The 16,464-nt window shown below is 42.7% G+C and overlaps 1 protein-coding gene across 1 annotated transcript in view; it reads right to left on the bottom strand.

Annotated features, from left to right (window-relative positions):
- The window catches only part of LOC126260411 (uncharacterized), a 144,921-nt gene that overhangs the window by 51,352 nt on the left and 77,105 nt on the right, over nucleotides 1–16,464 (bottom strand). The window contains exon 3 of the mRNA XM_049957737.1: nucleotides 1,847–2,011. Within this exon, the coding sequence (XP_049813694.1) occupies nucleotides 1,847–2,011 (165 nt within the window). The remainder of the gene's footprint in view (nucleotides 1–1,846; nucleotides 2,012–16,464) is intronic.

A 16,464-nucleotide genomic window follows, 5' to 3' on the forward strand; every position in this document is an offset into this window, starting at 1 on the left:
TTGTTTATTTACAAACAAGAACTCTGGAATAGCATATGACTTCTCGACCACAATGTGAGCACTGGAGCAGTGTCCATGGGGGAAGGGAATGGAGGGGACACGACTTTGAGGGGGAAATCTGGTATTGCTACAAGGGGAGGAGGAGGAGGTGACCTCGAGGGGGGGGGGAGGATATCTACCATCACTGCTCTTATTGTGATTACAACACCTTTCAGAAGTCTAGGTAGATGAAATGGAATCCACCTGTTCAACTGCTACTACTGTTTGCAAGACATTGTGTACGACAAAAGAAAGATATCTTTCCCAAGATTGATTTTTCCTGAACCTGTGCTAGTTGTTCAAGAGCAGATTGTTTACCTCACAGAACATCCAAATGTTTGAGCTTAGTATATGCTATACGATCCTACAACAGACGGATGTCAAAGATGTTCTACAGTAACTCTGTGCTTCTGATTATTCACGAATTTTGCAACCAGGGCTGACCAGTGATCTTTTCCACATGAGTGCAGCTATCCACTGTGTGAGAGATTCTCGGTAAATATCAAGTAAGAAAGAAGCTAATTCCTCATCGAATTGAATGTAAAATGTAACAGGAGTTCCATTAGGTCTCGATGCCTTGTTTTCTTTAAGTTGTCTATATCGTTTTTGAACACCTTGGTTGCTAATATCAGTATCTCTCATTTGAAAGACTTTCATACTGGGACGTCATATCTAGGCATAATTTTCCAAACGATTCGAAGTGAAATGAGCACGTAAGATAATTTGTAGGGAAGAAGAATGGTCGAGACTGTGGGCAGAACACACTCGTCCACCATTTGGGGTATTCAAAGCTATGTGCCCGCTGGGTTCCTCGCCACCTAACAGTAAACCGTAGACAGCAGCGAAGGTCCACCTGTATGGAATTGCTTGTGCGTCAAAAGGCTGATCTTTTGTCGAACATTGTCACAGGCGATGGAACATGAGTTCATCAGTTCGAACCGGAAACAAAACGGCAATCCATGGAGTGGTGCCACCCAACCTCTCCTTTGAAGAAAAAGTTAAAGCCACACCTTGGCCTGTAAAATCTCCTCGGACTCTAAAGGGATTATTCTGTACGATGTCCTCACTCACAGTGCAACGATGAGCTCTGAAGTGTATTGTGCTACCCTCACAAAATTGAAGAAACAACTTCAGCGTGTTCGTCGCCACAAAACTGTGAACGAACTGCCCCTTCTCAATGACAACGCAAGGCCTCAGACAAGTCTGCGCACAGTAAAGGAGCTCACAAAACTTCATTGAACTCAACTTCCCCACCCACAGTGTAGCCCGAATCTCGTGCCTTCCGATTTCCATCTGTTTGGCCCAACGCAGAATGCACTCCGCGGTAAGCAGTACGTGGGTGATGGGAGATTAATGACGCGGCAAGGCGTCCGCTCGGACGTCGACCAGTGGAGTGGTACCATGTGGGCCTACAGGCCCTCCCAGTAGGGTGGCATAAGGCTGTAGCACTGAACGGAGTTTACATTGAAAATATAGAGTTTTGTAGCCGAAAGAGTGGGGAATAATGTGGTGCACTGGAATCCAGAACAACCTGCTTTCAGAAAAAAATGTGTTGCATTTCTTTTTGAATGCCCCCCACATACTGTGTCGGGCCGAGAGATGTTAGTAATATGTTTTAGTGCATCAAGAAGTTGCCGCGCAAGTCGGGGCTGTGACTAAGACACTGGATTTATATTGGGGAAGAGAGGGTTCAAACCGCCACTTTGGTCTGACATTAACGGTCTCCGCATTTCATTCGGGCGAACGCTTGGGTGGTCGCTCCAGCACGCCCGAGGGCGCAGCACAGGGCTGAGACTTGAAGGCTTACCGATAACGGTGAGGATGGGCACAAGGATCCTCTGGACGACGAAGCGGCTGGTCTCTCTGAAGGCGAGCGCCGCGGCGCAGTCCGGGTCCAGCTGGCACAGCGTGTCGTTGTCCGGCCCGGCCGGCGTCCCGTTCACAGCGGCGTCCAGCAGAGGCGACGGGTATTCTGCGGGCACACAACGGGCCGTCAGTCCTCCAGCACCAGGGGGCAAGCGGGCCACAGCGCAGGGGGCCTTCCTCCGCGGCATGCTTACAGCGCGTACACGATAACTATTGACAGAGTACCAACGTGCTGCCGGCCGCTGTGGAAGAGCGGTTCTAGGCGCTTCAGTCCGGAACCGCGCTGCTGCTACGGTCGCAGGTTCGAATCCTGCCTCGGGCATGGATGTGTGTGATGTCCTTAGGTTAGTTAGATTTAAGTATTACTAAGTCTAGGGGACTCATGACCTCAGATGTTAAGTCCCATAGTGCTCAGAGCCATTTTTGAACCAACGTGCTGTACAGGACGTCGAGACGAACAGTTTAGTATAAGACGCTTGTGGCCTATCAAATCGGGAAACAATTCCCAATTAGCCTAAAAAAACCACCTAAGCTAGAGCGCATTCCTGTCTCGCGAGATCTTCAAAATTCTCTTGCTCCCTTCACGCTATTAGTCCCGAAACAAATGAATAAGATTTTTAGGTAGGAAATTAAAAATAGAGAAATGGTTCAAATGGCTCTGAGCACTATGGGACAACATCTGTGGTCATCAGTCCCCTAGAACTTAGAACTACTTAAACCTAACTAACCTAAGGACATCACACACATCCATGCCCGAGGCAGGATTCGAACCTGCGACCGTAGCAGTTGCGCGGCTCCGGACTGAGCGCCTAGAACCGCGACACCACCGCGGCCGGCTAAAAATAGAGATTAATTTTGTTCTTGTCATGTATCTTAACGTAACGAAAGAAGAAACAGTCGCATTTATTCCTCTTTTTATGTCATACTTTATTGTGGCAAATTGTACGGAGTAATAAGAACCGCCGCGCGGAGTGGCCGCGGGGTAAGAGCCGCCATGTCACTGACTGCGCGGTCCTTCCCGCCGGAGGTTCGAGTCCTCCCTCGGGCATTCTTAGCACTTAAGTTAGTTTAAGTAGTTGTAAGTCTAGGGACCGATGACCTCGGCAGTTTGGTCCCTTAAGAACCTAAACACATTTGAACATGTAATAAGAACCAGAGACGCAATATCAGTGAAATAATACATGAAAGCTGACAAGTAGACTACATTTAGTTTTTTAAAAAAAATAGCTTCTTCTGTTTGTGATGAGAGGTGAGAGAGATGGTTGTATCGAGCAGGCATAACACGGCAGAAGGCAAAATCTTGTCCGATTGCTGAGTACAGGCCACACGGTAACAACATGACACGTGTTTGGGTGGACCACAATTAACTCTCAGCAGCTGAAATACTAAGAACTGCAGAGGTAAAAGCCGGCCTTTCCCTTTTTCAAGCCCATTGGCAGCAGTATTTATCCAGAAAGGACAATATACATAAACTTTAACATTGTGTGTATTAACCTCATCGTAAGATTTTTATGTCACGTTTCTTTCATGTTCTGTGAGGGACGCCTTAAAACAATATAATCACAGAATTATTCTTATTCATTAGAATACGTTTTCGCTAGAGGTCACAGTTTCTGAAATATTCAAGAAAACGTATAGTAGGTACCTTTAGTGGCACATCGAACACGCTCTCACATCCCCCCTCCCCCGCCAGGTAAGGATTTTTAGTATGCTGTTCATGGCACTCACTCCACCCACCGCACAAAAATTTGTGACTACGCGTATTATTTCCCATATTAGACCTTTTCTTGTTCTTCACTGACTAGGCTATTCTACCATTAATAAACTGTAAAATTTACGTTTATGTAAATTTTACCTCTAACAGCATAAAATTTACAGTTACGTTTTGTTTGTCTGACCTTCTTACTACAAACATAGTAGGGGTTACGTTTAGATCGAATTGTAAACGAAATTAGTTTTTGCATAGCGTTTACAAATATCTCTCCTTCTTTCATTACCCCAACGGCATAACGTAAATTAGAAACGTTAACAAAATAGCGGACTAATCCGGTGGCACAATAAGCTAGTTTACAAATGCATTTACATCATACTCCGCAAGCCACCTAACGGTGTGTGGCGTGGTACCACTAACTGATCCCCCCCTTCCTCAATCCACTCGCTAATGGCGCGTGTGAAAAATAATAGTCGATAAGCCTGTCTACTGACTCCAATTTCTCGAATTCCCTCGTTGTGGACATTTCGCGAGCTGTACTTGCGAGGAGGTAATATGTTGTCCGACTATCTCCGGGAACTTCTCTCTCGAGATTTCAATAGTACCTCTCTGTGATGAACAATGCCTCTCTTGTAATGTCTGCCGCTGGAGTTAGTTGAGCATCTCTGTAACGCCCCCGCGCCGACAGAATGTTCCCGTGACGAAACGCGCCGCTCTCCCTTGGATCTTCTCTATCTCGTCTATGCCCTACCTGGTAAGGATCCCGCAAAGATGAACAATACTCGAAAATCAGTCGAACAAGAGCCTAAAAGCCCCTTCCCTCGTGGATGAGTTACATTTCCTTAACATTCTTCCTATGACTCTCAGTCTGGCATTTGCTTTTCCTATTACTTGTTTTGTGTGGTCATTCCGCTTAAGGTCGCTCTGCTGTGGATCCAGTAAATAGTGTAGATCCAGTGTTTCCAGTTATCAAACCAGTCAGAAGACGACTTAAAAAAACGTGTTTCCTGAAATTTGTCATAAATAGTGTAGTTGTATAGCTCTGGATTTTTTTTCCTACGTATCCGCAATACGTTAAATTTATTTACGTTCAAGGTCAACTGCCAGAGCCTGCACCATTCATCAGTCCTTCGCTGGTCATTCTGAAAATCGATACTTTTTGCCGTTGCCACTTTCCTATGGACAACGGAATCATCTGCGTACTGTCTTAAAGATCTTTCAATGCTTTCTGCTAGATTACTTATACACATTGTAAACAGTAATGGTCCTATCACATTTTCTTGGGGTACTCCGGAAATTACATCTACATATGTTGATTTTCTTCCGTTAAGGACGACGTTCTGACTTTTGTCTGCAAGAAAGTCTTGAATCTAACCGCAAATATGGACTGATCCCCGGTATTTTTTGCACTAAACGGCAGGTCGGGACTGTTTCAAATGCTTTCCTGAAGTCGAGGAACACGGCTTCAAACTGAGTGCCGTTGTCTACAGCGCTTTGGATCTCATGGAGGTACAGAGCGTGCTGAGTTTTGCAAGATATCTGTTTGCGGAATCCATGTTGATTTTTATAGAAGAGATTTTCGTTCTCCAAAAAGTCTTAATTCATGAACATAAAACGTGGTCCATAATAATTTTACAATAGTTTGACATGATATAGTCCTCCTTGAAAACGGGGCGCTTCAGTCTGGAACAGCGCGACCGCTACGGTCGCAGGTTCGAATCCTGCCTCGGGCATGGATGTGTGTGATGTCCTTAGGTTAGTTAGGTTTAAGTAGTTCTAAGTTCTAGGGGACTGATGACCTCAGATGTTAAGTCCCATAGTGCTCAGAGCCATTTGAACCATTTTTTGAAAACGGGAATGACCTGCGCTTTTTTCTACTTGCTAGGTAACTTCAGTTGCTCCAGTGATCTACGATAAACTGCTGCTAGAAAGCGAGCTAGTTGTTTCCCATAATCTTTGTAAAATCTTATAGGTATCTCATCTGGTCCTGATACCTTTCCACTACTCAGCGATGATAGTTGCTTTTCTATTCCGTGTTCGATTATCTCAATATCAGCCATTTCGGTGACTGAAAGGAGCATGAGGAACCGTGTTACGCTCTGCCGCCGTGAAACGATTTTGGAAGACCGAATTCAGTGTTTCGGCCTTCTCTCTGTTATCTCCCGTTTCGGTGCCAGTATGTTCACTGAATGAATTAATAGGATTTCGAACCGATTACTGGTTTTACATACTAGCAAAACCTCTTAGCGTTTTTAGTCAGGTCGGTTGACAGAGCTTTACTTTCAAAATCATTGAACGCTTCTCTCACTGCTCTCCTTATGCTCATTTTCACTTCTTTCAGCTTTTGTTTCTCAGCTAGGTTTTGATTTATCTTGAATCTGTGATGAAGCTCTCTCTGTTCAGGCATCAGTTATCTAACACGGCTGTTTCAAAAAAGGTCAAATATGGGAAACAAATCGTGCAGTAAGAAATTTTTGTGATAGTAGCAGGGACTCCCACAAACACATACAATAAACCATGGTCAGTGTGGGGGGAGGAGGGAGGGGGAAAAGAGTTGAGCCAAGAAGTCGGGTAGCGTTACAGCATCAGCTTTATCCGTTTTTCTTGAATAATTCGAAAACTGTGGCATCTAGCGACAACATATCCAAGAACAAAATTAAACTATATTAAGTTTCCTACAAAAACGGTCCTATAAATTTGTTCTGTAAGACTAATAGTTTGCGTGGAGAGAGTGAGAAAATCTTAAAACTCTCTCACGACGCGCTTGCTATGTAGCTTAGGTAGATTTTGTAAGCCAATTTGTGGTAGTTTCCCGAGTTTATGGGCCCTAAGTGTCGTGTATCAAACTGTTTGTTTTGACGTCCTCTACAACCCTGTGGTACTTGTAAACTGTTACTGATTACACTCTGAGGAATAGAGAGTGTTGTCAATAAAGCTGATCCTGACCCATGAATCCAAAATGTACCAAGCGACGACACATCAAGATTCGTAAAGAATACTAGCGGTTTTGGCAGGGTGCAGCAGACCCAACTAACGCGCATAGAATTTTGGTATTTTTATGAGTGCAAAACTGCGAATTCTTCTAGCCAGGTGCATATAATTAAACACTATAGCATCGACAGAGCCGAGCTCGCAGTCACGTCCACCGGTTTCCATGCCGTTGGCGCTTCGACAGAGCAACAAGTTCCCACTGTAGATTGTAGCAGCTTTCCCTGAGGCTAAGTTGTAGCTAGCGGAGCTGTATAAGCCGAATGCACCGGTCGCAGTAGTTTGTTTAACGTACTAGATCAAAGAGCATCTATATCCGAAATGCAATCCTTTCACCACCTAACCTCCTTGGCTACGGAACTGGACAGACGCTCGATCAAATAGGAAGTGATTAACTCCCAGTGCTACTCACAGTCCCTTACAGCGCATCCAGCAGATGGAACCAAACAAACAACATCACTCCCCCGACCCCCTCAAATCTCCTACACGATTTCTTCCACAACGAAACACATTTTGAAACTCCTACAAGTGAAGGACCACAAGAACTGGCGACAGGCAAGCACAAAACTCGTTATCATTTTGCAAATAAACTCGCCAAAAACTTAAACGCAATTCATTATTTCACAGGAATATACTCCCTCCTCCATGATCCTCTTTCTCAACTGTAACCTCAGGAAGACCGATCTCTAGGCTTCTAACTCGAAGATACTTCCACTACCATCGACTACCTAATATGGTTGTTTAATAACTTCACGCATTCATCCACACCACAAAAGAATTACCTTTTCCAGTCTTTACCTCTAGCTTACCGCGCTTGCGCAACAAACCATAAATAGACGTAAACGCACCAGCAGCTTCTCAGTACATTAAAACGGTATTAGCAGAGGAACATAATAATGCCCCTGTTGATTCCCTCATCTACGACCACCTAAAGCAGCATCCTCTGCCCACCTTGCCGTGTTACAGAACATCTAGCACTATTCTAGCTTCCATCCTGAGATAAGGAAAAACCTCCAGAACTAATTCTTGATATGAACAGTGCTTCTCTTCAAAGAAACCTCTTCATACTGCTGCATCAATGTAACATTCATCTTCAAAAAAGTTTCTTGGCTCGACCCTTCCCAAATGAATCCATGAACACTCTGAACGACACTTAACGCCTTCCCAACACCGAATGTTGGACTCGTCTTAAATATCCCACAGATGACCATCACCTCTATTTCGCCCATTTTTACCCAAACAACTAAACATACGCCACTCTATGATCTCTGCTTCCTTACACCTTGAAAAAACCTTGGATCGCTTATGGGATCTGGTCCCCTGTTGCGTCTCCAAATCTACCCACTTCCAATCAACTGCATCCACCTTCTTCCCGCCTCATCAGCCTTCATCACTCTGTCCCTCATCTTTCATCCAACACGTTAGAGCTCCCAGTGACCCTTTATATCCTCCCTATTATGCTTTCCTTACAGTACCGACATACCAAAGGCACGTGAATCTATTTGCTCCTGTGAGTGAAGTCAACGTGTTCCTCGCCCATCATCCAGCCGTTATGTCCTCACAAAGATCGTCTCAACTCCACAATAACAGTTGTTAGTGATGGTGCAACTATGGCACTTAACATTCAATTCCTCTAAAGCTCAGTCAATAAAAGCAGCACGAATCAACAACCCATTGCACGCTTCCAACTCCCACGTCACCAGACACACATGAACTTTAAATAGCTAGGACTATTTTTCGACTGTTACATGGAAATTCCATTTACTCATTGTCCAATAAGGAACCCTGAATAGACAAACTACTAATCAACTAAACGTGTGGGTTACACCATTCATCCTTCACGACTGCAGAAGCCTTATCAGATACAACCTTACCTTTGTAAAGTTGCTCGATTTTCTGCTCTCCCCTCCCCCACATTTTCTCAGTCCTTGAAGGTCGCATTCCCTTTACTCGCATTCCGCAATCATCTACCTCCGCCCTCCCTTTCATGACTCCTTTTCCAGTTGATTAAGCTTCCACTGCTCCTCGAATTATTGGAACGCTTCCAGAAATCTTGTACATTCCATACGCTTTACCTGCTAATTCCGATCGTGACCTCTCTCATCACCAAATTTGCACTGCTGACAATCCTCTGCGAACTTATACCTTTCTTCCTCTACTTCTACAAATTCCACTTTCTGTTTCAAGGTCTATTTAACAAACACTCTGATCCAGAAATCTGTACAGAAATCTTGCCTCTCTTCCAGCTGCAGTCTTCGCTTTCTTTTCGTCTTCATAAAAGTCTGTCTTACTTACACCTATAAACACTTCACGCCTCCAATTCTCACCCACGCCACAGGTACATTTTCCTTTCCAAACCTAACACAAAACCACAGTTATCTCCTGCTGCTTATACTACTTCATTTCCCATAAACCCAACCATTTACAGTTATCACGAGCAGCTGCTCATTTAGCTGCAGTGGCCTGCCATCAGATCATGAACATCTCTATACTCACTATCAGAATTTATACATCTTAACTCTAATCGGTAAAGTCACTGACTATTCTAAAATATACCTGCAAGCTGCAAGTTTTGAAAATTTGTGTAAGTTGAAGAGTGCCATAGCGATAACTGACAGCCACGCATGTCCGTGCAATTACATCTGGAATAGAAGATAGAAGAGAACGTGGCAAACAGTACGTTGTCTACTGTTGAACTGCACTGATTCTCTCCCCACTGTCTCGTAACCTATTAGAAGCCTTCACCATGTCTACAGGTACGTGTATGGATTCTCTCAGGGTGGACTGTTCGCACTGATGATGACTTTAATGACACTGTATCGACTTCCTATAAACCCTTTCGCACAGCCTGTACACTGCGAACAACAACGTGACGCATAACAGACCTTGAGCATTTGACAGCCACTGTGACCAACAATGAGTTATTTTTACTGTTGTTTGAACTGAAATACTTTTGACAACAGTTTATTTACATTTACCAATAAAAGAAGGAGGAAGAGCTCGCTATCAAATATTGATGTTCAGCCAACGCAAAAGGCCTATACCAAATCCAAACCACAGCACTGTGCTCTGCACAGAATTTACGCTTGTTAAAACTCGACTGTTTCTGGCTATGGCACAGGAATGGCGTTCCTATCACCGACACTTTGTTTTTGTTACGTAATGAAGAGAGCCGAGTGTAAGATTTAAGTGTGGAGTAGCTTTCTATTAGGGGGACCGGAAAGTAATGTCGTTTCCACACATATCGATATTCGTTTGTCATTTACCACTTCACTGTATAACTCAGAGTCTTGCCAAAAAGATTTTAAGGTTAGTGTAACCTGTTTACTTGTAAAAAATTAAATCATAAAATGTTTTGCAATTAATTCTAAACTGGCCAGTCAAATTCCAGAAGAGGCACATCATATGATTTATTGAGTTTCGCAACGGCAGTAACGTAACAGTTGCTATCAAAAACATTTTAGATGTTTATCCAAGTACATTAGAAGTTCGTAAATGCCAAACTTGGTTTCATAAGTTCAAATCTCAATATTTTAATCGCTATGAGTGGTATCGATCAGGAAGACCAACAACTTTAGACAGCAACATGTTAAAGGCAAAAGTGGAAGCAAATTCCTGTCAGACAATAGAGAAACTGTAAAACACTCTTAACAAATTTTGGTCGACCATCCAATAACATTTTCAGCAGACTGGTAAAGACAAACGATAATAATGGAGCCACCATATGCATCATTTTGCTTCAGCGGCATAATACAGAAGCGTGTGTCTGATCACTTGATCACTGGAGACGAAAAATGGGTCGTCTACGATACCCCAAAACGCAAAAAGCAGTGCTTTTCTCCCAATGAATCGCCGCGAAGTACAATTAAGACAGGTTTATACCCCAACAAGGCGCTTTAGTGTGTTTATGGAGTAATCGAGGGGTCTTTCATTTTCAAGTGCTGAAACCTAGACAGACTGAACACAAACCTTTAATGTGAACACCTGGATCGAGTAAATCAATCTTCAATAGCAAACTGCTCAGCGATTGTCAACAGAAAAGGCATTATTCTTCAACACGATAATGCAAGACCGCACTGCACAAGACGAACAGTGGAAAAAGTAAATGAATTGGGGTAGGAGGTATTGCATCACCCACCATACTCGTCCGATACTGCGCCACCGGATTCCACTTTATTCAGATCGCTACAACATTTTTTAAGTGGCAAAAAATGTGAAAATATGGACTGTCCAAACTGGCATCTCTAGATATTTTTCTCAAAAACCTATTGATTTTCATCAATCTGGCTTTGGAAATTTGCACACTAGATTGCAAAAGGTTGTTGATAACAAGGGTGATTGCATCACTGATTAAAAATAAAAACTTGGTAACAATTCATCTGTTCGAGTTTAATGCAAAAATACGACGTTACTTTTAAAGTACTGTTGTTGTATGTCATTTCCTCGAATATATCAACTTGAAGGCCAAAAAGACGTAAAATTCTGTTTTGGTTTAACTTAGTCGGAAAATGTATGAGGTGTACGTGTTCCATTTGAAATAGTTAGGAAACCATGTTTCTCTTAAGGATGATCTATGTTTAGGAAGTTCTCAAAGTGCACCCACGTATTAAGTATCAAAATTTATCACCAATAGAGTGATTAAATGTATGTCAGCTGACACCGTACTTCTGCCATATGGCAGAGTATGACATATTTTACTTGAAGGTGTAACTCTGAGTATGATTTGCGCAAAATAAATCCTTCATTTGTTGAATGGACAATAATGTCTGAAACGTTTTAAAAAATAATTGCTGTTGTGTGCTGACAAGGACTCACCAGTTCAATTCAGTATCAACCAAAGCATTGAGTCAGAGTCGGTGGCTCTACGCTATGGCTATTTCGCCTTTGGAGAGACTATTCCCAGTGTCTTCTATGATAATTAGAGCATTACCCGGGGAGGGAGTGAAACATTACCTCGGGGATGACACATAAGTCTTTCAGACAAAAATAATGCAATATTATGCGAAAAGAGACTTCAAACGTAGAAAAAAGTCGCTTCTGTCCAACGAAGTTTAATTCAGCAGAAAAGTTCTTCGGCTATGCGACAGCTGAGAGATTTCGACGTATGAATTGTTGGACCATCCGCTCTATTCACTATTTATGATGTCCCAAATTTCCAGTTATTCGTCCATGCCAACAAATTTGTGGCTACTGAACATTTAGACTCTCATGAAAAGGTCATGACAGCTACAAATAGGCACTTTAAATACCTTATAGGACTGTATTTCATTGGTGGAATCTACTGTAGAGCAAACGTCTGGGCAAAATGCACTGAGGATACAGGTGGTTACAACGAAAAGTAGTCTTCATCGTCAATTTTTTGTAAACGAAATTGCATAAAATTGTCACGTGTATGCTGAAAAGAGCAGCAAAGCTACACTGCAAGTCTGCCACTTAATTCTTGGGCAATAGTTTTAACTACCCTATTAGAGCTCAGTCGTTTCACACCACAATCAAAAATGACGGCTACTATCTTTTTCCTTTATCCGTCTTGCAGATCGGCGATAGCGGAGGTGCGTAAAGAAAAATCAAATAGAGCTAAGGATAAAAAGGGAGAACTGTCACTGAGACATATTATGGAACACTCGACGACAAACTGACGAGTGTTTCTTAACCATTAATTGTGAAGTTAACACTTCGGACGAGAAACTTAGTCAAATATAGTTTCGAACACGACATTGGGAATTTTTTTTAAAAAAAAGTAGCAGTTGGGAGTTCATAACATACAACGCATGTAATTCGATGCAAGATATATCGGTTAGACAGGAAGCACACTGTCGACGAAATATAAACAAGCTGAAGATGGTTTTAGATTAGGCGATTAGAAAACATCAGTAGTAGCTGATAACACTCATGAAACAGGCCATGCTCTGAAATGAGTTGAAGAGTTTCTTAAAATACAGTTCATGGCGAAGAGGAGAAAGAAACTCGACCAACTTTAAGGACTCGAAATAACAATTTACCTGGACAGATTTAATAGCACAGTTAATGTAAAAATGATTCCTTAACCTTTTCGTAGACTTTTTCTGATATTAGTATAACTACAGCACGCCTATTAAAAAATCAGAGCTAACTACCTTTACAGAATGAGATTTTCACTCTGCAGCGGAGTGTGAACTGATATGAAACTTCCTGGCAGATGAAAACTGTGGCCGGACAGAGACTCGAAAGGTCCCGAGTTCGAGTCTTGGTCCTGCACACAGTTTTAACTTCCTCTTGTTTTTGTTTTTTTGAGCTAGATTGTACACCGACGATAATTAATATAAATATACGCTTCTGAATAACCTAGTTCATCATTGGGATAGGAAGGAACAGTTATATCTTGTTACATTGATTAGGTTGTGCATGTAACTCACTGGATAACATATTGTAATAGAAATCAGTTAGTGTCACAACAAACGGACGCCGTCGGCGACGTTGCAGAACGAAAGAAAGCATTCTTTTGAATGAGCGGTGGTGTGATAGAACACAACGAGGAAGTTTTGTCCAAATGATTTTATTTTATGGCTGTTCTTTTGCATGCTCAAGTACTTCTAACTGATGATTTAAACATGGACAGATGATGAGTCTGTGACTGTCGAAACGCATACGCTGAACAAATATAATGATTTTTTATGAGAAATAAAAACGCGGAAGGCTTTTTCCTGTACACTACCTGCGTGGTTTGAGAAGTTAGTTTGGCTGGTGAGAAAGAAGTGAAAATTTTCTACAAATTGTTGCTTTTGTTTGTTACTATAGTTGTTACTGTTACAAACTCGCTGCATTATGTATTTCAATATTTCATTATCCTTTTCCTTAACTATAAGAAATGGAAATGACTCAGTAGTACAAGCGAAAGAATTCTGCTATCTAGCAAGCCACGACGGAAGCAGGGGAGATATAGGGGAGAGACTGCGACTGAAATGTCCGGTCGGTATGACCAAGTATTACCTATGGCAGTCAGGTCTCATTACATTTGCTCCAAACTGCTGAACTGCAAACTTGTGGGTTCATATTTACAGGATGAATATCTATTTCTCCGTCTTCGCAAAAAGGGTGACACCGAACTGCTCTACCTGACAAAAAACGCAAAGCACCCAGAAGACATGGTCGGATGTTAGTGTAACTTCGTACATGTACACACTATCCGCAAGTGTGTAGATTATTAAGGCTACAGTTCACCATAACAGGTAGAACGGTCACCAGAGTCTATGACTATTGTTCGTGTTTAGTGTTGTTACCTTGCCTGGTAGGGTTTGTAAGGGGAGTAACAGCGTCAGATATTATAATTGCGAAGGACACGGCGATGCCACGTAATCGGCTGAGAAAGTGTTATCAGCAACTGACAGAATTTAGGGACCTCAGTGTGGGTCTCCATTTGGCCGGCTGGTCAAACCGTCCAAATTCATATTTGAGTAGCATTCAGATGTGACGATGTCCATATGTTGGCCTGCTTGAGAGCATGAGGGCAGGCATATTCGTCCTAAAGGTCCGCACAACAGAGGCTCGCTATATTGTGCACCAGGTATACTATAACCTATTAAATTCTGCGCTTGCCATCCGAAAACAAGTAATGGACTCCTTACAGCATTCTGCCATCACGCACCATTGGTCAGAGACTAGTAGCATCCGGACTAGGGAATTGCTATCCCATATATCGACTGCCGTTAACACCACATCACAAACGACTGAGTGTGGAGTAGTGCCATGACCTTGAACGCTGGACTGCTCATGAATGGCACCGCATTGTGTTCAACAACGAATCGCATTTCTTTACTACCCCGGATGACCATCGTCGGCGAATATGGCAGCAACCACGTGAGAGGTCCCATACTTCCAATGTTTTGGAGAGTTACAGTGATTTTACCCCTAGTGTCATGGTGTGGGGAGCCGTCAGGTATGAATACAGATCACACGTGATAGTGATTGACGGAACTATGATGCCAGAATGGTATGTTACGGCTATCCTGAATCCTCATGTTACTTCTCACCTGACAGTATCGTGGCGCAATTTTTCAACAGGATAATGCTCGTCCTCATAAGACGCGTGTCTCTCTGAAAAGTTACTTATAATCCGTCTTGATTGCAAAATGTTTATTCATACGGTTCCTCTAGAACCATCTTCAGATCTGATATTTCGGTTACTCAGATCTGAAGATGGTTCTAGAGGAACCGAAACCGGTCGTATGAATAAACATTTTGCAATCAAGACGGATTATAAGTAACATTGTAAAATCACAGATTGCGGCTATCCTATCAGACATTATGTCTGTTTTTGCAAAATCTCTCTTAAATATCTGGGTGATGCTGAAGTCTCCTGCGGCCAGTAAGATCCCCAGATCTGTCCCCAAGAGAACATGTGTGGGAGAAGCTCGGACATTAACTCCGAACCAGTCCAATTCCGAGATACCACGTTATGACTGTTGCGGGCCAGGTTGCCTCAGGAAAGGATACACCCTACCACACAGATTAGAGGGTATGTAATATCACACTATGTGGGCTCATTGACTCGATTTTAAACACTCTGTACTCTCTCAACTGTGCAATTTACTTCATGCCTACTACATTCGTGGGTACATTTTTGTCGGGCAATGTACTTTCAGGCAACTTTCAATTGCTGAGTGGGACTACAACATGGAACCTCACATTCAGCGAGCCATGCTCTTGCCGATTGCGCTATCCAGATACCGCTCACAACTCGTCCTCACATCTTCAGATCAACCAGTACCTTTCTCTTTCATTTCAAACTTCATTGAAGTTCTCCTAAAAACTTTCTGAACTAGCACTCCTAGACGAAAGAGTCGTCTATTACTCGTACTTATTCTTTGGCACTTGAGTCGTTGATGGGCTTTGCCTCCTCAGGATTCTGCGTTCACACATTTCTGGTCTCTTGTTTTCTCATCCACCATCGGATGTCCACTTTGGCAAGTTCATCTGACACATTGTCTATCCATCCTATTGCTGCTCGGCCTTTCCTTCTGGTGAAAATAGAAATGAATATTTCACTTTACAGCAGAATGCGCTTTGTTTTGAAACTTCCTGGCAGATTAAAACTGTGTTAGGGAGTAGTACCTTCTGCAGGAGAAATTCTGTGAAGTTTGTAAAACAGGGGAGAGGTAAAGACAGAAATGGAGCCGCGAGAGTGAGTTGAGAACCCTGCCCAGATAACTGACAGTGATAGCTTTGCTCACTAAAGGCAAGATTCACAGTATGAGCATCAGACAGCCATTGAAAGTTGTTTGGTATTTTGGAATCGCCCTCTTTGCGAGAATGTGAAATTCATCATATAAATATGATAACACAAATCAGTTTGGAACATATATGATAGTGGACTGCCAAATGCATGGTCTGGTTTCGACTCCCGGTGCGACATATAATTTTAATACCACAGGAAGTTCCAAAGCAGCGCACAGGCTGATGCAGAGTGAAAAATGAAGTCTGGAAACTTCCAGTATTGATCGCGGTCTATAGCAGCATAGAGTAATAGGTTTTTGTATTACTCTTTGTCCTGAGATTTTTGTTGCCTGTTCCTGTGTCAAGATAATTCTCCATTACTTAACTACAGCCCGTACTTACGACACTTGAAAGTAAGTCATGTGACTGTCTTTTGCTGGTATCAGAGCTGTGTGGAACGTACTTCACAAGTGAACCTCTTGAATCGGCAATAAGTTCAAATCAACCACTTCCCTGACGAAAAAGAATTTCCGACATCATTGCAATCGGGCAGTGAATTAATCCAAAGGCGGCAAGTGAAAATTTGTGCCAGACCGGGACTCGAAACCGGATTTCCCGCTTACCGCGAACGGTCGCCTTCAGCACTTCAGCTGAAAAATCAAATGTGT

Source organism: Schistocerca nitens, chromosome 5 (assembly GCF_023898315.1).
Source record: "Schistocerca nitens isolate TAMUIC-IGC-003100 chromosome 5, iqSchNite1.1, whole genome shotgun sequence".
Taxonomy (NCBI): domain Eukaryota; kingdom Metazoa; phylum Arthropoda; class Insecta; order Orthoptera; family Acrididae; genus Schistocerca; species Schistocerca nitens.